Raw genomic sequence first — 26,596 nt, forward strand, 5'->3', positions numbered from 1 at the left:
TGGTATAATCGAGAAATATAGGTCAGCTACAAAAGATAAAGAGTTCTGCACATGACAACCAAAACACAGATGCGCTGTTTGCCACCCAGAACCAAAAATACAACTGTAAGCCATGTGTTGACAGTCCCACATTTGTAACAATTTCACTTCAAAGTTTCCTGCTACTTTGTACAAGAATTCATTAATTGCTTTTCTTTCTGGCAACTTAAAACATGGTGATATTTTAAAAAGGCATCTCTACCTGGAAGGCAGTCTCTACAGAAACATGACCTATAGATAATGTTATCTGCATAAGTACAGACACATAATTCCTCTTTGAGAGCAGTAAAAAATATGTATTTATTAGATGTCACAGTCAGAAAAAAAGCTCTCCTCATGTCCTAGTAAGAGGCAGATAAAGCAATGTGGACTTTAACAATTAAAGTGTTGAACCTTCACTGAAGTGCATTTGTTTGTCCTTATGCCAGGTGATTTTCGTGTTTTAATTCAGGAAGCAACAACATCCTACTGAACACAAACAAGGAAAAGAATGTTAAAGGGGTGATGCCCTATATAAGGCTCTCTTTATAGCCACTATTCAACAAGCAGTGATCAACAGTGAACAATATCTAATGAAAGTCACAGACATCTGAGTAATTCTGGTGGCATTTAGAGCTCTTCTCCCTTATTTATGTGACTCAGAGTCAGACACTCTGCATATTTTCAGTAGGGAATAAACAAACTCAGAGTTGTCTCTGCAATACAATCCAAAATGTCCTAGAAGACCATCCTTTTCCAACCTTATTGCAAGTCAGAGGCAGCCAAAAGCTATCAGACTTCCTTTTATGTGGAACAGAAAACACTTCTCCAAAGCTGAAGCATCCTATCCACCATAGGTAGAGATAAAGCCTGGAAAATTTCTCCAATTGCATGAGGACAAATGCCTTCAAGAAGCTGGAGTACTTACTCCATTCTGACATCTTGGAAATATTCACTGTATGATCAGAGTTTAAATGCCAAGTTCAGCTGTGTCTGCCTTATTGGAAAACATGTTACCATTGAGAGCAATGAGCAAAACAGTTGCACTATTTAATTTGGGTGGATGAAAAACATGACAGCAGCATCCCTTCAACAGGCTTCCTTGTAGTGGCCTTTGAAATGTCTGTCAACTGAAACTTGAAAAGAAAGGAGAGAAAGAAAACTAAACCCAACCAACACACAAATTAAAAAAATGGAATATCCCAAAACAAAATGTGACATATTGAGAAGGTTGTCTGGGGTGACAAACAGTTAAATAAAAAACTGAAACTGGTCAAAAAAGGAAAAAAAAAAAAAAAAGGCACAGCACTCTTATGAGCAACTGTTCTTGCTGTCTTGCTAATTTAGTCTTCCTAAATGCTTAACTGTGCCTAAGTTTCCTTTATTTCTTGGGTGTGGGTAAGAATTACAGCAAGACAAAACTTAGTTCTTGTCTTAGTTGTATTTAGTAAATCCTAAAGAACTGTAGAGCACAAAACAAAACCAGAAGATCCCTCTGCTTAAGAGCAAGCCAAACTAAACTGATAATGTAAGCGAGAGGCATCTACATCTATGCAGCTAAGCTCAGGTCTATTTAGTTCAAAATTCACTACAGTTAGGGAATTTTGTGGACTTCAAGAGGTTTTAAATAGCATTCTTCTCCCTTTGCTTAGAAATTTGACCTCTACAATACTACATGTACACTCTTCCAAACATTTTTTTTTCAATTTCAGCAATTTTATGAGTAATGCTAGGAATGAATGTTCTACTTGGTCTCTTTCAGATGAGCATGTCCCATGTATTTAGACTAGACATTCCATTTTTATTACAGCTACAGCCATTTCATTACTCTACTGAAATCATTGCATCACTTGATGAATCATCTATTGCCATGCTATCTGGGGACGCAAAGAATAAGCCAACAGAACTGGAAAAGTACAAGAGAGCAGGTGGGAAGGAGTAGCAAATATTACTCTCACTGAAACTTATTTCTACCTGATCAGCCAAAAAGCAAAGTGACGTGCACTGAAGGTCTCCTCAGACTTCAAAGAGCTCTTCATGTTTTAAATATTTCGATTTCCTCTAAACCATTTGTTGGCAGAATACTAAACATGCACAAATACCAAAGTTGAAGGGCTCAGTGTTAAAGTCTCAGACTCAACAGATGTGAAGGCCTTGGCACATTCAACTTTTATTTGCTTTTCCAAATAGAGGAAATCAGTGAAAAAAACATTAAATCAAGTCTCCCAGTACCTACACTCTCATTGGCATTGCATTTTAAAATAAATTACTGGGGCAAACATTTTTATAGGGTATGCAAAAATTGCATTGAATGATTTACCCACCTTCTCTGTGATGTAGAAATTAGAACTATCAGCATGCTGCAGTGCAAATTGATCGTGATTTGCAAGAGACCACCTTAGAAATAAAAAAATAAATTAATCACAAAATCAAATCTTAATAACTCAAAAAGTACCCTTTACATAATTTTATCATGAACAAACAACTGCCTGTCATTCCCATGTATTTCTCATTCTTTTCCATGGCTTTCAACAATGAGTTCCAAAGTTTAAGATAAAAGTATGCCTACAAAGGAAAAACTTGAGTACAACATCCTACTGATTTTTGCTTGCAGTAAGCAAGATCACTAAATCACTAAAATTACAAAAAAAATTACTATACCATTTTATGCTACCTTATACAATACAAAACGCATATAGTATTAAGTTTATACATTACATTGTGCATAAAATATAACCTTTATAACTCCACAGCAATTTGATGTATGTAAACTAGTTTCTCCTGTGTGGCAGCACTTGCTTAAAACAGCTTTTTTTTTGTAAATTAACATAGTAAAATTAAAGCAAGGTATTTGTCTTAGACAATTACTGGTCTATATTGCAGAACTTGCAGATAACATTTCAGTTGCATATGAACAGTCACATCAACTGGACCAGCTTACAGCACCCACTAGACTCAGTGCTCAAAAATCAAAGCCAGAGGCAGTGCTTTAGCTCCTTAACCCATGAACTGCAGGGACCAAAGCATGAGTGGGTAAAATGCATTTCTGTGCAGAGAGGAAACAAATACTCTAAATGAGTCACCCACATGATGGAGCTGCTTTGTTAGAAACCACATCTTGCAGGCAGTTGATCCAAAATGCACTGTAAATTCAAAATCTGAAGACAGAACAACTACAAGACTTAAGAAACTAATGACTAGACATACAGGATATCTAATTTTCTTCAGAAAAAATTATCTCCTTGTTGATTTAATACTTCAAAAAGCACAGTATCTAGTAGGTACTGTATGGCAGAACTTACCCATCACAGACTTCTTTTATTATTGAAGACAGTGGCTTTTTCTGGTTAATGAAAAAAAAAAAACAACAACAAAAACAAAAGCACAAAATTAGAATAGCACTGAGCTCTTAGACTATGATTCCAAAGCCACTAACTGCAAAGAACAAAACAAGTTGGTAGTATTTCATTTTTTGTTTAAAATCAAGTTTGATAGGACCCCAAAATTTTCTGCTCTTTTTGGTCAGATAAACTATAAAGACAGCAATTCCATATGCATGATGACATTATCAGTCCTTTTTGTCAATCTTAGCCCATATGACAAACTCAGCTTCTCAACTAAGAAATCAAAGGGTCTTTTGTCTACACTGCATCTCATTACCCAAGAGAAACAGATGTAGATACCAACATGGACATTTTCCAGGAATGACAACTGAAGCAAGAAGACTTTCATATTTTTAAATGTTCTTTTGTTCCTTACAGATATGGTCATATGATGACAGTAATCCTCTCTCTTAAGTACACCCGTGCAAGTTCCCCTCTGATAAAACACCAGATGGAAGGTGTTAAGATCCCAGATGTATCAGTTCTGCTTTATTCTCTACATCTGTAAGCAGGAGCATTTGGACTGACTGAAAACAGCTCTCTTGCTTTGGGTCCCAAAATAGAAGAACAGTCTAGTCTGGTGATGTTGCAATGCTTTGAACATTGTTATAAACACAGGATGTACACACAAGTGTTTTTAGAAGACTTCTGGCTAAAAGAAAAAAACATAGATGAAGTTGAATGGCAAAAAAACCCCCAACCAAACCCATACCAAATTTGACCAGCTGAGCTACTACTCTGCCTCTTTTCTCCAACACTGGCTGACCACACAACATTACACAGATCTTTTGTTTCACAAAAATTTCCCAAATCATCTAAACAGCATAGGACCCCCCCTCTCTAGTTACCTTCAATGACAGTTCACTGAATTCTTACAAAACAAAATGAACCCAGAAGTACAGAAAACCCACCATAAAACCACCCATAAACCAACACTATTGTCAAAATATGCTGTTTCTCTTTAATTTTTATAGAAAATTATTAGTCTAAAATTTAACTCAGTATCAGGGTGTGTTATGTGGAGGGAGAATTATTTTTCCCTTGAATTTGTTTTCTGTACTGCATCACTGCATAGACTGAAAGCCAGAGACAGGACTCCCTGTCAGGTCAGGATTAGGGAAGGATTTATTATTTCAGCAGTCCAGTTAACTAAGCCAGTTAATAAATCAGCAAAAACATAACACAAGATCATTTTAATCAAACATGAATGAACGCACCTGCTGAAAACATCCTGTTCCTACTTTGCCATAGTATCTTGGTCCTGAATTTCCATCCTTCCTCTTTCACTGCCATTACTATTTTCACATGACCACCCAGATGGTCCACACCAGGACAGTTCATCAGACTAAAAACTGGCTCAGTAAAAGAGTAAAAAATAGTTTTCACCAGAACCAATTTCCTCATCTGACTTGTTGTGTGCCTAAATGACTAGCAAATACCAGCACATGGGAGAAAACGCAGAAGTGTGAAACTGCTCCATTCTGCAGCAGACAGCATGTCCCTTCTCCACAGCAGCACAGTCCTCTCTGTTGCACTGGCTCAGCTGTTTGTGTAGCAGATCAGGCAGATCATGTGAGACAGTGTGGGGCTTTTTCCCCACTATTTCTTGGACTGTTCAGTTCCTTGGTGTGGATTACTGTGTCATTTATGTGCAGCTGCCTTGACCTCCTGTCTTCCTCCCCAAGGATCTTTTTAGCTTCTGCAATCCTGTGAAAGCAATCCCTGCTTCCAACTGCTCTCTTCTTGAGAGGAATATAGGGAGGAGCACAGGTTTGTTTGGAGCTCAGTAACTCTAGTTTGCCACCCAGCACACATGTGCCAGCCTGCAGGTCAAGTGCTGCCAAGCAAAGCACACAGCTCGGCATGCTGCATCCCCTTCTTTCCTCAGGATAATACTGTGGGTCCCATTCTAGTACTTCCCTATTTTGACAAAAAATTTTATGGGTTATTAATTCCTTCTACAAAATAAACAGAAATCAACTAGCAGATTCTAGGACAAACAGAGGACAAAGTGTAACTGCCTCTCCTCCCCATTATTTCCCACAGCTAGCAATAATATAAATGCTGGGAAGGTTGGATACAATTACTTTCCAAACTGCTATTTTAGTACTGCTAACTTCTCTACACATCAGCTTTTACATCTCTTGTCAATACTATTCGTCTTCCTCCCCCTTTGCCTATTCTACACCAGCTTCGCTTTATTATATGACATTATCTGAAACCAAAGACTTGGACAAAACAAACATAAAACCCTGCAACAAACCAATTTGAACCCATAAGGAACAGTTAAAAGAAAAAAAGCAAATGAATCTTCCATAATAATAGTAATTATTAATACAGCCAGCTTCTCACGGTACAGCTTTGTCCTTTCTATGCCACTACCTGCTAAGACACTGATGTGACAAAGGAAAAAACAAGATGAAAAAAAGTGGAACTCTTCTGGAATACAGTTTGCAATTAGTGATTTGGTAGCACTTTGCAAATTAATAAATGTAAAATAAATACCACTGCAATGCTAATAAGCTGATGCTCCTAATAATCCTTTGGGCTGCACTCCCTCTACATATTAGTCTCCACACAAAATTCTTTCCCCTTCCCTACCAGGCAGTTAAATTGCCACCAGCACACCATTTGCAGCTAAGTGATCCCACTTACGCCGAAAGCAGGCAAAAGCTGCCACGACTCCCTCTGTGCAATCACCCAGGCAGGGTCTGGTTGGCAAGCAAGGGCTGTGGGAAGGCTCCAGCAGGCAGAACGGTGAGCAGGCAGCAAGAGCAGTCCTGCTGCCCTGCCTGCACATGGCCAGGCCTCCTCACCAACAAAACCCTTCTCTGCTCTGGGAGTGGGCGACCAGCTCCCCCAGCCAGCTCGCAGCCAACTCCAGAATCCCTCCACAGTCCTGAGAGACCAGCTCCCCCAGCCAGCTCGCAACCAACTCCAGAATCCCTCCACAGTCCTGCTAGTGAGGGCTGCAAGACACTTAACTATGCTTGGGAAACAGTGAGGACACAACTGCTTAGTGAATGTATAAGAATGTAGCAGTACTAGAAGACAAAGAAAAGTGAGCTATCATATTTTTTCTTTTGAACCATGAAAAATGAGGTAGAAATCTATTTCCACTCTCTGCAAAGCAAATCCACTTAGTAGGCCATTCAAAGACACTTTTTTCCCCACCCTGGCTCTAAATATTTTCCTGATGTCAAAGAAAATTGATTTGATTGCTTTGCTACTTTATTCTAATAAAATTATGCATAAGGAAATGTATATATCTTTGCTGCATTTACAGTTCCAAAGAGTCAAATTTACCTTATTAGTCAGTGTAGTTTAAAGAATTCCTTCCAATCAGACAGTCCAAAAATATTTCAAAGCTTTTCCTTCATCAAAATGAGTATTTTCTGCTAGTGCATTTTAGGTTTGGTTTTATTTTGTCTCTGTCCTCCCCTAGACTAGTCAAAATGAAGTGTGCTTTTACACATGATGAGATGTTCATTTAAAGCTCTAAGATCATCAAGCTGCACCTTTAATGCACAAAATAACACAGATCAAAGTAAACTTTATGCTTTCTACAGGATATAACCCCTTCACCTGACTTATCACAGTATCTATGCTGAACATATTGATTATCATAAAAGTATTTTCCTAGGGTAGGTATTGATAGCTGAAATCCAGTGGGAAATGACAATGGGGCATTATGGCCTTGTGACTTACTGATCTGAACACAAGAGGAGAATCCTGCCATTGACACTAAGCACAGTTATGGCCTTGTGACTTTCTGATCTGAACACAAGAAGAGAATCCTGCCATTGACACTAAGCACAGGCAGCACAAGAGCCAATGTGAATTTGCACACCTGGTAAAGTTTTATCTGCATCGACTGGTTAGTACAGGTGTCCAAGATGCTGGTTAGGTGTAGTCCTAATGACATCCACCACGCAGCAGTACCTGGACATCACTTCTGTGCTCACCTGCACGTGTCTCAGGTCAAGTCTCCAGGTTTTGTGAGCTAAGAAGCACATAGCTCCATATCTCAGTCTTCCTGAGCATACCTGCCCTTGCTGCGTGTGCGGTATTTGGTACAACTTCTAAAGTAACTTGCCAAACATAGGTTGAGATTTCACACTCCAATCTCCTCTCCAGTTTCATCCTTTCATGCCTACCCCTATGGAGAGCCCAGAGGGAACCAATCACCAGGAAGTGCTAAGCACAGGCGTGTAAGAGTGTAGGATGGGTGAGTCCAGGCCAATGTTTTGTTCCAGACAAATTGCGTGACGAGCAAAGGAAAGCTAAGAATATCCAATACACAAGTGTTGACTGAGCCCTAGGTCCAGTTCAAGCCACCAGTACACCAACCTAGGCTTAAAGCAGTTCCAGATCAAACAGCAAACGTGTGTGTGCCTGTGTGTGCGCATGTGTGAACTGTAAAGAGCACAGAAGCCTAAATTTGGGTAGAAACCTGTGTTACATGTGCTGTTCAGATATACTCTGATTGTGCTGTACCAGGAAATTGTAGCTAGGTTTCTTTTAAGCCAAGGCTAAATATCTTTCTTTTCTACATGACTAACAGACGTTCATTGCCTTTTCTTTTTGCAAGGTCTGTTTGTTGGGTTGTGGTTGCTGGGGGCGGTTTTTGGATAATAATTGGGATATCACTTTTCCTGCCAGACACCTTTTAGCCACAGAAGTAACATGAAAACCTTAACCCTTGTTGTCTTTAAGACTATGACAGAAAAACAGCAGATGCAGCACATCTGTTAGTGGAAAACACTCAGCATTAAGGAAAAAAAAAAGTTCTGTTGCTGATCTGTGCATCTGTCAAAAAACAGAATTTCAAGGCAGTAAATACACCACTCTGTCATAAAATTAATTCTATCCTTCTACTAGCAAATATTTTAGTGCAAAAGTTATTTTAATGGATACTAAAAAACAAAAAAGCACCTTTTTTTCACAATCAGTGGAGGCTTCATCTGTTACTGTCATGCACCAGGGGCCAGAGTGGACTGTTTGGTGGCAAATACCAGATGCCAAGACACCTGGGTGCATGATCACTATTCATCATTGGTTTCTCATGGTATAAGAGGCAAGGTCTTCTCCTGTAAGGGGGAGGTGCCGGAGCGCTTTGGACTTCGGCCTCCTCAGCCTGCTCTGAACCACTCTGAGAATGAGGACCACCACTAAGAAGGCTCAGGGGTGACCTCATCATTCTCTACAACTACCTGAAAGGTAGTGAGGTGGGGGCTGGTCTCTTCCTCCATGCCTTCAGTGAGAAGACTAGAGGAAAGGACCTTAAACTGAGATAGGGGAGATTGAGATTACACATCAGAAAATAATTTTTTCACTGTTAGAGTGGTCAGCCACTAGAATAGGCTGCCCAGGGAGGTGGTTGAATCACCATCCCTGGAAGTGTTTAAGAGATGCCTGAGTCTGACACTGGGCAATATGGTTTAGGGGTTGTAGTGGTAGTGCTGGGTGGACAGTTGGACTTGATGATCCCACAAACAAAGATCTCTCCCAATCTTGATGATTCTATGAATCAATTCTCTCCACTGACTCACTCCAAAGGAGTACTGGTGAGACCAGATGTGTTAATTAGTTATTGGGCATCTGTAAAAGATGAAGGAGAGGATTTACCTAATTCAGGGGAACACCAGAGAGGGTGAATACCTGAAGCACAGAGACACCACAATACTGCAGTAACAGAGACCATAAAACCCAGCCAAGGCCAGGTCAACACCACAGAGTTCTGTCAGTGCAGCAGCACAACCCAAGGCAGGAAACATTCACGCCCCATAGCAGACATGCAAAACCCTCAACAGGTGCAGCTGCTGATAGAAGAGAGAGCTTTTATCAACTCACTTTAGAGCTCTTAAGGTGGTAGTTTTAACATGTCGGTAGCAACACTTTGGTATAAACATGGCAGTAGGGGTTCTGCAGAGGGCACAAGACTTTAGGAAAACCAGGTGATTGTGTTCTCTTCCCCTTCACTCAGCTGTAGCTTCTTCAGTTACTCCCTTTCCACCCCACAAACACATCCTCACTCCTAAGTCTGCATTTCACCAGATCTAATAAGCATTGCCTCGCAGATCATGTTTAGGATGTTACTGCATGACAAGGAAGCAGCAAAACATACCATTATTCACAAAAAAAACCAAAAAAACACAAACAAAACCCCCAAATAAAACCAAACACACAGACATAATTTTACAGATACTTACTCCATATCTAGTGTCCTAACAAGCCATAATATTCCATGCTTCCTCAAGTAAATAGGGAAGCCAAAAACTCCCAAGCAAGAGTACTGAAGAGTTACAAAACACCTAGAGACCTAGAGCACGTTTGCATGCCCCCCCCTTGCACCACATACATAAAATACAGCTAAAATACAGTTTAAAATACAAAGCAGGGCTTTAAGATGTGGCTCTTCACACAGCCTATTAAGTGAGCATAGTCTTTGAAGCCTGAAAAAACCCCAAACCCACAGCTCATGACTGATACACCACTGGCCTACCAGGGTAGAAGTTTCGACACGAAGGCAAAAAATATTTATACCATGGGATTTTTAGTATTACTCTCTTTTGTACTACAATCTTGGAGTTCTATAAGGAGAATATAATTGAATCATAAAGTATGCCTGGATACTCCAGCTGGCCAGAATGTGAATGAAGAACCTTGTAATTAATTCATTGGTGTATAACTCCAGTAGTCTCACCATTACACATTTCCTTTAAATACAGAAGGAATTAACTTAAGAGAATAGACTCCTGCTGATTCTTTAAAAATTTTATGGATGCAACAGTCACGTTCAGCCTTCACCTTGAAAATGCCACCAGTTGCAGGCAGCAAAATTCAGGCTCCAATTGGGAAGTTCTGCCTAGCATTATGGGGCTAACAAAATCAGAGACAGGAAAAAAAAACCCAAATGAAACCCCAAACCAACCAATCAAAAAAACCAAAAAATAAACAAACAAACAAAAACCACACACACACACACAAAAAACCAAACCCACACAAACACCCACAAACCCACAAAAAATCAAGGAGATAATTAATAAAAGTAACAAAATATTTTAGCACTTTACCAAAATATTATTTCCTGAATAGCCTTTATGTTGGAGATCCAGAACACTGGGAAGCTATTTCTGCAGGACTCCATGCATACCCTGGCTCTATTTCCAGTACTATTTAACGAGAAAAAGATAAGCAAACTGTCTACTGTATTTAACTTATCTTTCTTAACCTAGAAGATACCACCAAATAGAAAGCATAAATAGCATCCATTAGATTTTTCCACTTATATTTATCCCCCTGCCTTTCTTTTACAATTTCTAACCCTTCCCCACAGCTATTACCTCTTTCATCTATTGACATCTTCCACTGTCTATGTCTTAAACAGTAGTAGTAAGACAAAGTTTTTATGTATTTTTCTGTGATGAGGTCCCAGTCACACACCACAGCATATCAGTTCAAAGCCTTGAAAGACTCCAACCAACCAGTGGGAATGTGACTTTGGACATGCCAGACTAATAAAACTTCATGTGACAATAACACTGCACTTTTATCCAGGATGGGTGCCTGTCACCACAGCAAAGAACCAGAGATGATGGCTACTCCAACCCCACAGTCCTGTGAGTAAAGATACCATATTTTTGACACCCATTGTGTTTTACCCATTGTATTATGTTAACAAAGCACTATGTATACTTGTGTGTTAGTGCACTGAAACATCTGCATTATTGTTTCCAAAGTGATTCTTGCTGCTGAACAGCTTTTAAAAAAAAAAAAAAATAAAAATTAAGACCTTTCTTTAGTCCAACAAAGAAAGTGGAAAAAAAAAATCACATTAAGATAATTAATATGATTTTCTTATCAGTTCTGTTAATAATCTCTGATGGTAACACAACTGCAAATATTATAAAACTATTAAATATTTTCACTACATTTAATATGCCAGTTAGCATCTCCTTTATGAACAGTTTAATCTTTGATTTTGTCACACTAAAAAGGAGCAATAAAACTCATTAAATGATTGTTAGCATCTGTTTAACACCTAGAAGTTGATTTTAAGCAAGTCCTACCTTTAGCAAACTGGCTTAAGCTAGTCAAGCATTTTTCAACTATTTTGGAAAAGGCAGACACCTTTTGGATCATCTACCTTTGGCTAAGTCTCCCATCAGCAGCAGCCAGCGTCCTCATTGAGAATGGCTGAGATACAGCTGCAGTGGTCAGCCTCAAGCCCTAACTCCGATCTGACAGAAAGGAGCTGCTGCTAGCAAATCCAGGGAACTCTTTCGTAAATCAATGTAAAATTATCTTTTTCTCTCCCCACGAGCTTCTTCATAGTCCCCTACCTTCAAGAAACTGAAATCTTGTCAGCTGTTAAAGGCACTGACATTTCCCTTAACTACTTTAAACTCACAGTGTGCAATAACATTGGAAATCTTCACAATATTCACACCAAAAAGCATCACCAGTTCCAGCTACTGCAATACCATTACACTTTCTGGGTAAGAGTTCATATAAATTTCCATGTTTGTGGGAAGGAAGCAAGAGTGTCTCTTGTCCTTCATCCCATTACCACTAAACCCCTTGATTTTGAGAGAATCAGAGTGCAGAGCCAGAATGAAGCAAAAGGAGCGACACTTTGCAGTGCAGCAAGACATCAATATCCTTTTCTTCTTCACCACTTGAATGATGCTGGAGCTTGCTAATATTACATACATTTAGACTTGTGATGCTAGGGTTGTATCAGTATACTGCTATTACTAGTGACAGTACTTGCAGAAACTACAGCTATTCTTAGTCTACACACATGGCAGAAGCGATGTGCCACTTTCATTCCTCTAATTAAGCATTTCACAATCCCTTTTTGAACTATGTTTCTCCCCACAGTTCAAGAAACACTGCACTAAGTCAATTAACAATCCCCAAGTGTCCAGATTTGAGTCTGAAACTAGATTTAGGTTTGAAAGTTCCCTTTAATAAAAATAATTTAAAATCTTACTGGTGTCCTTTTAATATGCAGTGAAGAAGTGGTTTTTTTCTTCCACAAAGAAGAAAAAAACAGCCACAATTAAAATGACACTGGCAGAAGGGAAGAGACAACTTGAAAGACATTCTTAAAAGATAAACTTGCTGACTAAATATAAACATTAGAGAGAACATTAACGTAAAGAAGCCCATGGTTTCTCCCATGTACTGCACTTGTATTAACACGAAACTGTCATATGACAGTGCTCCTGTAAATTTTGCCCACTGTACCAGATCTGTGCTTTGAAAAGAAAACACAGCTTGGTTCCCCCCCCCCCCCCTTTTTTTTTTTTGGATAATGTAAAGATCCACATCTGCTAATTTAATCCATGTTTAATGATCTCATAGATAAAAGTAAACCTGGAGGAAGAGACTGTAGGGCCAAGTTTAATTATAAACTGTTCCTTTCTGTAGGAACAGTTGTTTACTTCCAATGCTGAGGAAGTTCATCCCTGAGCTTAGAGAAATCTGGTTTTAGTACAACTTGTGTTAAGACGCAGGAGTGGATTTGAATGGGATAAGCCAAAATAGATATTGTCCCCAAATACCCATCTTGTGCCTCTCCTGGAAGTTGCTTCCCCTGCAGCAGGAACGGTGAAGCTGTAAATCCACAAAGTATCCAGGTAACCTAAAACCAGCACTGTCTTACCTAAAATAATCTGTGCTGTAAAAAACCCCCAACAACTAAGAATGAGTTATACATAATGGGCACAAATTAAAGCATGCAAATTTTCATCTGAACACAAGAAATAACATCCTCTTATGAAATGGTTATTTCTGTAACAAATAAAGAGAAGCCAGGATAGACTAGCCAGCATCCAGGTTCACCTGTACAGAGCCTGTGCCACCCTACTCTTAACATCTTCCAGAATAATCAGGCAGAAGATTGATAGGAAAACACAACAGGCAGTGACCATCTACCATTCATTTCTTCCCCAAACTGCATCCTTAAAAAGTCCACAAAAAGATCCCAATGCAAATTCAGACACCATGTAATTTCTATTCCTCCCCTTGCATGGCAGAAAGACTTAAGAATGGAAGATCACCCCTATACCCAGCTCTTAGTCATAATCAAATCTGTTCATTAAAAATTAATTTTGACCACAGTTTTAATATTGCTAGTATGAATTTATGCAGGGGGAAAAGCCTGGATGCTATTTTTCAAATTTATAATTGAGGAAAATTACAGAAATGGGGGGAAACTCAAATCGAAAAAAACCCAAGTATTCTGGGAGCAAGTAACTGAATTCAATCAAGTCGCTCAAGGAGAAAGCATAAAAGTGCATTAGCTTGCAGGTGATTTAAAATCAGTTTTAATGCATACAGGCAACAGACAGTTGCTAGGTTTACTGCAACTTAATTAGACCTCACATAGTAAGAGAGAGAGAGAGAGAGGGCAGCAAATAAGAATGCAGTTTTTCCCTCCTTGCTTAAAGAAACATTCCAGAAAAAAAAAAAAAAGTAGTTGTAAACCCCTAACATCAAATAGTACATGTCAATAAATGAGCAGAAAACCTTTCTTCTCATTCACAGAAACCAGGCACAGAGACTGAATCCAGGTTGACAGAAATGTAGTGGGAAGCCTCAACTTGAAAAAGCTCTGTCCCCCATAAAGTCCAGGTTGTCAGAAGTCATCCATCTGGGAGGTTGTTGTTAATGTAAAGTTTAACAACATTTGGTGTCTTCAGTGCTAAGCAAATGTGCGTATACATGGCAAGTGAATTGGGATAATATGCAACTGAATATAAGTGCTACCAAGCATATACAACAAACAACCTAAAAAAAACCAACAGCCCAAATTTTCATCTGATCTCTTATATGGGATTCGTACTTCAGTTTTTTGGAATACCCTCAGTACCCTGAAAGACAAAGACCATGTGCCATGCTACAGTGAGGAGTTTTTATTGTTTTTTTAAAGTAATAATAGAGTGCTGTTCTTGTAAATATTGATATTCTTGTTGGTAAGGGATCAGAGAGGGAGGAAACTGGTATTGCAAACTTTTTATGATTTTCTGAATATATGTCAAATGGTGGCTGAATGAGCAGACCCCACCTGGGAGACAGCACTGGCTGCAGCGTCTGGTCAATGGGTAAGTCATGTCTCTTTTCTGCCTTCCTTTTCCCTCCTCCCCTTTATCATCTCTGACAGCTAGCCATTTGAGGTATGAATTATCTCCTCCACTTACAGGTCTTCAACTGAATAGATGCTTTAAAGGAAACAGACTGGGGAAAAGTCAGCATTAAGTGAATCAAAGGCAGAGCTGTGTGTTTAGAAGCATGCATCACTCTATATGTTTTCAGGCTTCATTCCCACATTGCTCCCAACCTTGAAAAAGGTAAATGTGCATCTTCATGTGGATGGGTAATAGGAAGGGATGTTTCTTGTCTATCTCCATTTCTTGTCACCATACCTGTACTTTCCACATCAGAAAGGTGAGGAATGGGACCCTCAAGCTTCATTCCCCCATCTCCCTCTGAATCAAGAGGATGCTGTTAGCCTTCTCCCTTTTAACCTTACTTTCCCTCTTCTTCCTCCTCTTCCCCATAAAGTGGTATGAGGAAGCTTGCAGACAACTTGGTAGGCTGTGTTGGAAGAGATCTACCCAATATAAGTCAGCAATGATCTTTCTTGTCAACTCTAAATATTACATAATAAAAGCAAAAACAAGGCTCCAGGAAAGTAAGCTAATATTTCAGATAAGGTATGAGGAGTTTTTGAGAGTTACCTTAAGCTATTCTGTAAATCAAACCCAAACATTTTGGTATTATTTTACTGCTGTTTGAATTGCATAATATTTGTTCAGTTTTGTCCCCACTGTACTTGGTTCATCATGACTAACATGCATCTTTCCCTGTACACAGTGTGCAGTGTCTACCATTTGTTATATAAGAAGAAAAAAAGTAAAACATTCTTCACTCCAGAAGGCAAAAGGTTTCTATCTGTAGATATATGCTTACTGAAAAAATTCAGCAGATGAAAACGGAAAAGCTCGGCAGGGGAAAAATTCAAACAAAGTTTGATTTCACTTGGGAACTCCCCCTTCCTCTAAAGGGGCTTGCAGAGTGCTTACAAAAATCATACTGCTGTTATTCCAGCCACGCTCTAATACCATCTTTCTGCAAATTTCACCCAGGAATTTCCCAGGCACATGCCACAAAAGGGTTAACTATAAGTGAAACTGATTGCACTGCATGAAGAAATTACGAACCTATTTCAGTACAACATTTTCAGCATGAATTCAAATGCTCTCCTCTCCAATAGAACTTTATAATGGACTGAGTCCCCAGGCACACTAGGGTCTAAAGCACATTATGAAATGCTTTTCTTCACTCTGAATACTATTTACAGAAATAATAATAATTCTAAACAGGTAACATGTGGCAAGATTTCAAAACGTTATGGGCAAGCTGCTAAATATTAAAGAGGTTGCTTTTAATATTAATGCATGTGTCAGGAAAACAATCTCAGAGAAGTCCAGAATATAAAACATGGTACTTGTATAACTTGATTTGGTTTGTTTCTCCCCACTCCTCATTTCCTAAAAAGAGTTTCTAATTCATAATTTTGAATTTGTTAACTTCTGTACACTGCCTCCAATCAGTCCATGAGGCCATTGCATCAGAACTAACCAGCTAAACAGAACAATCCCTGAGATTTCTGTATAGAACAGCAAAGATCCTTCTGCTCACAGTGCACCACTACTTAAGTTCCAAAATCTGCACTTGCTGCAGCCATTCAATATGATCCTACTCCAAAAGCAAAGCACTGACTAGAAATTTGAAGACTTTCCACCCAGAGGTAACAACATTACCACAATTTTACAGTTGAACAAACTAAGGCACAAAAGTGTTAAGTGGGTCACACAAGCAGTAAATGCCTTATTTAAGCAGCTGTTCAAAAACGAAAAAGCAAATAAAGAAACCAGCTAAACACATTAAAAACATTAAGCTGTAAGAGAGGAAGAGGGCTACACCCCTTATAAAAATCACCTCCTACCCCACATGCACTCACAGAAAAATACATGTGCATCAAAGTAAACATCAATGCAGAGGCACAAGCATGCAGAAAAGAACTTATTTACACACAGGGCCAGCCAAGCACACATACACAGACACTTACTTGATCTATTTCCATTAACTTGGGGAAGGCACCTGGCCATTCAATCGCCACCTTCACTATATCAGCAGGAGGGGGCATTGCGACGCTGTTCTTCAGAGCCAGTACAACTGGACACTAAATACTGCAGAGAATCTCTCTCATTCACACCTGCAGGGAGAGGAGGAAAAAAAAATTTAAAAAAAAAAGAATAATACAGCAGTTCAGACAGAACTCCAGTGCTGCTGCTTCAATCTCTTACATTTTCCCTGGCTGGGCAGGTGGATGAAAACGTATGTGTGTATGTATGTGCAAGACCAGAAGATTGGCACATATTACAGAAGCAAACACAGGACACAACGCCACAACACACTGCACAGCTCGACAGTCAGTTAGAAAGATGGCTGAAGCACTGAAATGTACGGTGAATAATAGGCATGCATTAGATTTAAATAGAAAAACTATTTTTAAATATTATTAAACATGCTGGTGGGAAAAAGCGACAAACTGGAGGAAGCTCCTGTTACAGTGTCACTCCTGGAGTCCCAGGGAACGTGACCGAATCGGTTAATGCTGGCGCTCCAGGAGAAGAGATTGCCCAGGAAGTTATGGCCAGGAAACACTGTTTCTTTTAACTATAGCAATGATCTTCTGGGTGTTCACAAATAGATCACTGCACTATAGCAACCAGTATGTCAGGAAGAAGGCAGAACACACAGCAGTTTCCACATATACACACACACACACATCCTCACCTAACAGATCTAGAGATACCCATACATAAATACTTCTTTATGGTACATCTCAGACATGTGAATACACAAGGATATAGTATACATTCACAGTGATATTATCAGCTACATAAGACGTCATAGTTCTGCAAGAATATGAATATCAATAGGATTTCATGTCAAATAGCACAGGCTGCGAATTTTGGGGAAGGAGAGGAAAGGGGAAGAACCAAATCCTCAGGTTTTGCAGAATTTAAGTTCTGTCTCTCTTGACTCATCAAAATTTGTAACCTCACAACAACAACAAATATTTTTCAAAAGGGTGTAGTGCCTGTCTGGGCTTGCAAACAAACTTTTTGCACTTCTCTCCCAGCTCAGTGGTGGCAGGACACCCTCCTTAGTAGCTAAGCTCTGCAATTCTCAGACACAGCTATCCATGCACCCTGAGGTAGATCAGGAGGTTCCTGCTTGGTCTGCCAAGCCCTCCATGCTGACTGTGGCACTTCCCGCGCATTTTGCTGCGACCCAGTAAAGCACCATCAAGTATGACAAAACGAGAGAAGCTGTAGAAATCCCCAGAGGTCCAGTCCCACTTCTTCTTAGCAGAAAAAGAGAAGGAAGTGGTGAAAGCATGGACATATGCTTGCACATACACGCTTTGAAAGAGCTAAGGCAAGAGAGGAGCTCGCAGAGTATACAAGACATCCAAAAGCCATAAACAGGTACAGGCCAAAAAAACCTCTGACCACCTTCAGTTTCTGCTTCAACTAACCTGGTCTAACAACTTCCATTCAACTGCAGCATGAACTCAGATCAGTCTGAACTCAATCATGAAACCATACCTTCATCAAGAAATGACCTGTCTTTGTCTTGTATTATTTTTATAACTGGGAGTTCACCCATGTATATGGCTCTGCCTTTCCTTTTTCCTTGTGTGCCTTCTGGTCTGCTCTGAAAAGAGGCTCAGTCCTCCAAGTCTGCAAGCCCTGTCACATTCTACATAGGGTTCTCAACAGATACTATAAAAGCAATTTATGAACTTTAACACTACAGCAATTTATTTCCAACAATGGCAGTTCTGACACCGACAGGATTGCACATCACCACAAAGCAAAGCACAAGGCAGTAAATAAGACAATGGATGGTCTATAAATAAGACAGGATTGCAGGAAGTGCCACGAAAGACTAAACAATGTGATTAAGAAACACTGTGATATTGTCTACATTTGGTAGATGTCACAGGAACCACGAATAAACACAATTAAAGCATGCAGCTGGCTTGCTGGTCATTAAGAAAAGTCAGACATTCACTTTTGGCTGTCTTTTACTCCACAGAGCCTTAGCGGACACAGAGTTCCCACCATTTCTCCCCCAACACATCACGTGCCCACAACTTGCATCTCCCACCAGTGCTCCCCTTGCTGTACAGTGCACTGGGCTCAACCAACCAGCCAAAAAAAAATTTTTGGTCATCTGTATTTTACCATATTCAAGTCAAACAGCTCCCCAGAGGTGGTACAACATGGGAGAGAGGAGGAGAAGCAATGCTTGTTGGCAGCAATGAGCTGTTAGTCCACCTTGACAGTCAATTGAAACTGAGACCTCAGCACCTTCTGCTCACACACTCACAGTGTCGGTGTTTCCCACACACCCTGAGCAGTCCTTGGTAGTTTCAGCCTGCTGACGTTTTGGTATTAAACTGCCTGCAGCACTTAAGTGGAGCTGGCTGACCCAGTGCCTGACTGACAGGCTTCTCCCTGTGTTCCCTGGCTTGGCACTCAATCCCTGGCAGGAGGGATGCTGGAAACCTCAGCCACAGCCTGAGTTTACTGGCCTCAACACAAAAAGAACTGCAGCAGCAGCAGCTCCTGCCAGACAAACTTGACTGAGGATAGCTTCAGATGAGTATGTCCTTATTTTCAACAGTTTTATTTTTCCTCATCATGCTTCTTCTACAGTTTTCATGAAAAATAATCATGTGTAGGCCACATATCTAAAGAGATAGAAGAGAGACCTATAAAAATCATACAATCCACCTAGTGCATGGACAAACACGGTTTCTTTTGCCTGGGAAGACAGGGAATGAACCACAAGAGACAAAGGCAAGGTAACTTGCAGCCCAATACCTTCTCTTAGAGGTCATTAACTCCAAAGCTCGCAATGAATTCTGGACCAAAAAATCCACTTATTCATGATCACTGGCCATAAGAGCAACAGCAAAACAATGTTAGCAAAAAATTTGCAGAAAACTTTTGCTTTCCCATATACATGAGGGCATTAACCTTCACTTTGCTTTAGCGAGCTGTGGGCCATCTTAACAAGTCACACAGGAAGAAAGGTTTATGTAAGAGTTAAGGAAAGTTGATGTTAAGTTGCTCAAATTCAGCTATGGAAAATAAGCATTTGCATTCCAAAGCAAGGTGCAAGAGAAGTCTTCCACAGCATTCAGAAGACAATTTCAATGTGAGGAGTTTTAATGTAGGCTAGCACAGATCTCCTACATAATTATTACTATACATATGCTTTTACAGTCAGAAAACACAAAGCAAAGTGACAGATCTTTAACGAATACAAACGGATGTAGTTCCACTTCTCTCACCAGAAGACCAACTCAAAGATATCAATGTGGTCTGAATGCTGAAAAGCATATAAAATCATGTGTTTCTCTGTGGACATTCTAGTCAAATGTGTTGACTTTTTCTTTCCTAGTTTATGATTTCTTATGAATCCAATGCAGGATCCAAAAGATAACTTAGTTTCGTTCTACCTATGTGGCAATGCCAGAAACAAATATTTTATTTTTTTAAGGCCAAAATAGAGGTCTAGCTGTCATCACAAAATTATGATTACAAAGAAAATTCTGCAACCTACAGTGCTGACAATTCAAAATTACCTACTATTTATTCCAGTGGTACACAGTGTGTTAGACACTGCCCAGTAAAATAAGGAAGGACGATCCCTGGCGTTAAATGCTTTCAATTTAGTAAGCAATTTTCACGATGTGAATGAAGAACTAGAACTGATTTCAACTGTTTTTTGTTATGCCAGCAGCAGTCAAGCAGCGAAAAGGATAGAGATGTCGCTAAAGAGTCTAGTTATGGAGTTTTCTCAAGAGTAATTCCTTTTTCTCTCCCAGTGGGATCTGAGAAGCACTGACATATAAGAGCAACTTTGCAACTCATTTTTACAACATTCATTTTCAAGGCAGAATCTGAAGGCAAGAGGATGCAAGCGCAGGCATGTGTGTATGGAGGGGAAGAGGGGATCTGAGGAAAAGGAAGGCAACTTCCCATTGTTTTCCCTAATGAATGCAAAGAGCTGTAACTTGGAGGTGGTTTAAGCAACTTCCATGCTTGGCAGCACACTATTTTATAATTTGAGGGGAAAAAACCCACAACCAAAACATCCATACCACTTGAGCACACTTTCTTACACCACTATGGTTTTGCAGAACTATGACAGATTAGCCCATTAAAGTTCAACCTGATGATTTATCGTTATTACCACGTACAGTATATTTCTGCATTTCATGCATGCTATGAAGTGCTTCCAGTGGTTTACTAAGTCAGAGTAATAAACACCCAAGTTGAAAACCAAAGTATGTTAAATTTAATGTAAAAATACATCAGCACAGACACACAAGCTCTCAATTTACCTGCCTGGCTCTGAGGGATTCATTCAGCACAAATGTCAGTAAAACATATTGAATTTTCCCTTTCTACCTATGCATTGCATGTGGAGAAAGGTATTTTATTCGTGTATGAAATTAGTTCTCAGGGGAACTCTTCTGTTTTTTTCCAATTTGTTTTGCAATTTCCTTGGCACTTTCCATACAAAGATCTCGAAGCACTTTAAATAACTTAAAGCTATCAGAGCACATCTCTCAAGCAATAAACTCTATTCTTACTCGACAGACAGGAGAAAAATGCAAGGCTAATAGGAGCTATGTAACTTGCAGCTCTACTCATATATGAAAACAGCAGCCTAGAACAGCTTATTTCTTCTTTTACAGAAGAGAGGTAATACTCAGACAGCAGGCCAGGTCATTTCATGAAGAAGCTCAAGTAGGAAAGGTAATTATTAGAAAGTGACTGAAGGAACACCATGTGCACTTGAGAATTTAATAAAACAAAGCATGTGTTTCTCCTCTCCGGATAAAAGGCAGCATACATAGAAATCACCTGGAGCTGGCACAGGTTTCCCCCCGCTTCCCCCTCACAGGCAGGTTTTTCCATGGCATTTCTTCAAGGTGAAGGGAAGGGAGGGCAAAAGCAGTGACAGCATAAAGCAGGACACAGCGGGTGCTGGCAGGGAGCTGATCCCTGGCCAGCCATGCAGGGCCCTACAGCAGGAGGAGAGGCACAGGTCCCTCTGCTCAGCACTTTACGTAAGTAACCGCTTCTTGTCAAACCTCATCAGCTTCCTCCGCTCAGCTCCCACCACCCCAGCAAACAGAAACTAAGTGGCAAGTTCATCTGGAAGATCCCTCGGGGACCAAGTCTGATTAACAATTTTAGAAAGATAATCCAACACTGGATTAATATCCCCCAAGAGAGTTATTTTTGGAGTTAAACTGCATGACTGAACAGCTGAGTCTAAGGAGCTGTAAACATGCTCTACCATCTCTGCAAGAAATAAAAACAAGGCAGAGAAGCCAGGGGGCTGGATGTACACTTTGTGTACATGAAAAGGCTTTCATGCTGCCTTTTTCTCTTTTGTTACGTGTTCAGTGCTATTCACCCTGAACTAGGCAGGAGTCAAAGGCCCAGCAGACCAAAGTCAATAAAATCCACAGATGCTTTGCTGCAAATGAAAGATAAAGCTGTACAGAAGCTATGAGCTATATTCTAGTAAGAGATGGAAAAAAGGGGGTAATTTCAGAAAGCAGGCAACCCTGGGGGGCTACTACCCCCTCTGCAGCAGCCACCAACAAGGAAGGAAAACCTGACCCCACTGAACAGATTTCCATGGTTCAGAGCAGTCCATCAGCTTCCCAATGGGAACATTTCTTTGATGCTAAACCCTCAATCTGCAAATCCGCAGTGCATCGTTAGTCCAGGAATACACCATTTAATATTATGATAAAATGAGCTTTAGACCCTTCAGGTTTAGATACACCACTTTTCCCTCTCCAAAATAGCTGGATATTTAGTAATGGTGGAGATTTTAGGAATATGGGTATGATATGTAGAGAACAGGACAGTTTTTACCATTGGTGAAGCTGCTCGGGAAAGGTGATAACCAATCAGGTATTAACTATCTCATTCCCATATACCCATTGCCTTTCTTAACAATTTCATTCCAAATATTTTCTCTTTTCCACAGTCCTCTTGTTCTTCTTAGGAAGCATTTTATGTGGTTGAGGCTTCACTATTATTGACAGGCCCACTTTCAAAAAAAGTACTCTTCAAGACTAAAGAGAGAAAAAAAAAGGCTTTAAAGGGTGCTTCAAAAGAAAAGGTAGAAGAAAACATAAGAGACTGGATGCACTCAGCATATAAGCAAGCAGGCAGTCTGGTCTTGCTTCTAAAGCACATATTAAAGCATACCAGAAAAATTTAGGTGGTACTTTAACTTGAACTCCCCCACTTCTTGGAAGATCACTCTCTTTTTGCTAAGGAACATTTAGACACATGTCTGTAATTCAGAAGAGGACTAAAAAATGAATTTTGATTACTCAAGGTTTTACTTGAACCTTTGTGGCAATTTAATTAACACTCATGTACCATCCAGTTAGATAGATGCTCTGTTTACTAAAGACAGTAATATCTGAGCTTTTCAAACTAAAGATCAGGAAAGTATCAAACTCAAGTATTCAAAAGACTATTGCAATAAATAAATAAATAGAAATAAGCATCATCAACAAACTCCCTGAAAACCAACTCAAAACTAAAACACACCAACACAAACCCCACACAAACAACAACTCAGCAGTCAGAGACCTAAGGCTTCACAAAAAAAGCATGATTTTTCAAAGATGCTGAGTACCTGCCTAGCATATGAAATTCAAAGAACATGGCAGGTATCAAGTGCAGAAACAAAATCAAATGCTGCTCTGAATACAAACGCTAAAATCTACTTAAACTTCTCACAGTTTATCAGGGTTTGCCACTTCATCAGGGTTTGTTTCTTGTCATTGGGCTGTACTCCAGTGGTTTCTAAACTGAAGCAAGCAGCAAGCAGTCTCATATAACCTGAGAGGTCAGAGGGAAGTGATGGGGAAAAGATGAAGCTGCAGTTTCAGCCAGTGGTGCTGCTGTTCATGAAGAGTTGTAAGGAGACAAAGTTTTCAGCATAAGAAAGTTGGAAGGCAGAAGAAAGGAAAAAGGAAATTGACACTGTGAAATAACAAAATAAAGCAATGCAAAATATTACATTTGAAATGTATGGAGGCAATTTTTTTTTGGTTGGGGGAGCAGGGGAAGGGGTGGTGCTTTTTCATGTTTAAGCTAAGCACATTCCCAAGGAGTCCAATGTAACTGGAAATGGAATATATAGGTTAGCTGAAAATAAGCTGAAGATAAACACAAAAAGTTGATCAAAAGTGCTGTGAATTTTTAACAGTAAAGAAATAACAAAATATCACAGCCCTCTTTTCTACTACTAGCATGATCCGGCTCTGGTACTTCATACTTTCCTGGCATTTGGATAAATCAGGGCACTAGAAAGGACACACAAAAGAGCATCTTGAGTCAAAATGATAACACTTTATGCTGCTTTGCTTCAGTAGAGGCTGAATCAAGACAATGATGACTGGCTGTATCCCAGAGGAGATTACAGATGCAAGAAGATAAGCTCAAAATTGGGAAAAACACTAAACTTCTTGCTAGAAGCAAGATGAAGCAGCCATATAAAATAAAAAAGAAAGAGAATTTTTTACCCTATCTATGCTTATGACACATATATGGGAACTAATTGTACCGCCAGGAAGTTGGCAGTCAAATGGAGGAAGAGAGGGTGCCAGAGATGCACAAATACTAAGGGAAACAGCCAAGTTAACTGACAGCATAGACAGGATGCCGAAGGTTGAAATAAACAGAATTGTTTTCTAAAGTAATCATTCTGCAAATAAAAATCCTGTGGAAAAGAGCCATACTGATATTCCATGGTGAATACGCAGAGCCTATTACTCATCAGGAATAAGAGAAACAGCAAAAGGAGGACTGAATGCCACTTATGAGCCTGAAGAGGGCACAAAAATTTGAAGACACCAGCCTTTTGTTTCAGGCACTGTCATTGCTCTTCAAAGATGTGCAGTTTTGGGTGCCACAATACAGGAAGGATATAAAGCTACTAGAAAGCTTACAAAGGAGGTCTACGAAGATGGTGAAAAGTCTAGAGGGGAATTCATATGAGGAGCAGCTGACATCACTTGGCTTGCTCAGCCTAGAGAAGAAGACTGAGGGGAAACCTCATAGCAGCCTACAGCTTTCTCACAAAGGGGCACGCACTGATCTCTTCCCTCTGGGGACTGGTGGCAGGACCTGAGGGAACAGCATGAAGCTGTGCCAGGGAGGCTTTAGGTTGAATATTAGGAAAAGGTTCTTCAGCCAGAGGGTGGCTGGGCACTGGAACAGCTCCCCAGGGAGTTGTCACAGCACCAAGCCTGACAGAGCTCAAGAAGTGTTTGGACAACGCTCTCAGGCACATAGTATGATTCTTGGGGATTTCCTGTGCAGGGCCAGGAGTTTGGACTCAATCATCCTTGTGGGTCCCTTCCAACTCAGAACATTCTATGATTCTATGAAAGATGACAAAAAAACAGGCAAAGGAAAGAAACCACCTGTCAGTAACCTTGCAGAAGAAAGCAGCTCCATCTACAGAGGTGTTCCTACCAATCCTGTTTCTCTTATACTTACTGCAATCAGTGCATCAAAACATCTAACAGTCAAAACACCCCACGTTTTCCTGACTTCTCAGCACTATACAGTCTCTGAATCCACCCCTGCAGATTCCTAGCTCTCTGCCAGTTCACACTCATATTCACAATGAGTAATTTGCCCTTGCCGCTTGTGGACTTCACAGTGCTGGCTCCCTGAAAGACATTCAGCAAAGCAAGACAGCAAATGGGAAAAATGGTGATGGCCACTCAGGGGAAAAAAACCAAACAAAACATGGCACAGTTAATATCACAGACCTTGCCTACGGCTACCCTTTGAGGAATAACTTGAGCTATTCTGCATTAGAGAGAATGTATCTTCATATAACACCACTTGTTGCAGCTATGCCAGCATTTTCATGGACATCATTAAACTCACTTTGGAAACAGGAACACAGAGACACTAAGGAAACAAACATACACACAGCCACATACCAAAACAAGTACTGTGCATATGCCCATCCATAACACTGATTTCACGCTACTTTGCTGAGTATTGCTCAGTGTTTGTTCCTGCAGGCCTGGAACCACTGTTCTGGGGACATCCCAATGAGATATCACCCTCCCTTTCATATTCCTTGGGGTCATTGTTCATAATTCTAGATCACGAGGAGCTTGCATACCAGAGCAGTCATTTCAATTATACAGCCAGGTTAACTATAAGAAGATCACTGTAAGGTCAAATACCAGCAAAAAGATACTGAAGGACCCAAGATCCAGGTTCACACAACTGGAAAGCAAGACAGTATTTTGGAGGGATGAAAGAAAGCTTTTGGAAAAAGAAACATTTTGGAAGAAACCTGACAAGACATCAGCTGCTCACCCAGCCCATTTCCAGGGGAGATGTGTCCAGCATAAGGCTTGGCAAACTGCATTAAATGTGACACTTGTTAACAGGAGGTCTGGGTATTTTAACATGAGACTATCCCTTACCCATCTCTGTACTGCAAAACCATAAGCACCAGAAAACCCTGCTTGAACAGGGGGTTGGACAAGATGACTTCCAGTAGTCCCTTCCAGCCTCCACCACTCTGTGATTCTCCAGCTACACTGATATAATGTCTCCAAGCACTCGGTGAAGTTCCACCCATCTGTGTTCAAATATTGTGCCTTTTTTGTACCTAACTGTGCACACAATGATCAAAAAGAGCTGCTTTTGCAGTAGGTTGCCTCTGTACCAAAATAAGATTCTCTAAACACACTAAAACTAGCCATCGGTTACAACTTAGGATCAATCTCCATAACTCTTTCCAGCTGACATCCAAGAGCCTTCACTCAAAAAATACCCCGGTCTTCCATAACTTGAACTAAAATTTTAAAGATCAAGGCAAAACTTTACTTCTGACAAGAAAACTACTGTAAATTGCTTTTGTATTACAGTCTAATACATGACATTCAAGCACTGGGTAAAATTTGTGGTCACTTCATAATTTTACTGCACACTTTGTTCAACATTAAAACCCAC

At 40.0% G+C, this 26,596-nt stretch overlaps 1 protein-coding gene across 1 annotated transcript in view; it reads right to left on the minus strand.

Moving 5' to 3' along the window:
• The window catches only part of ELMO1 (engulfment and cell motility 1), a gene marked incomplete at its 3' end in the record, with an annotated part of 290,561 nt that overhangs the window by 225,156 nt on the left and 38,809 nt on the right, over positions 1-26,596 (minus strand). Inside the window, exons 2-4 of the mRNA XM_009077801.1 lie at positions 16,546-16,692; positions 3,321-3,361; positions 2,343-2,415 (exon numbers count right to left, since the gene is read on the minus strand). Of these exons, the coding sequence (XP_009076049.1) occupies positions 2,343-2,415; positions 3,321-3,361; positions 16,546-16,623 (192 nt within the window). The remainder of the gene's footprint in view (positions 1-2,342; positions 2,416-3,320; positions 3,362-16,545; positions 16,693-26,596) is intronic.

The sequence above is a fragment of the Acanthisitta chloris genome, unplaced genomic scaffold (genome assembly GCF_000695815.1).
Source record: "Acanthisitta chloris isolate BGI_N310 unplaced genomic scaffold, ASM69581v1 scaffold727, whole genome shotgun sequence".
NCBI lineage: Eukaryota > Metazoa > Chordata > Aves > Passeriformes > Acanthisittidae > Acanthisitta > Acanthisitta chloris.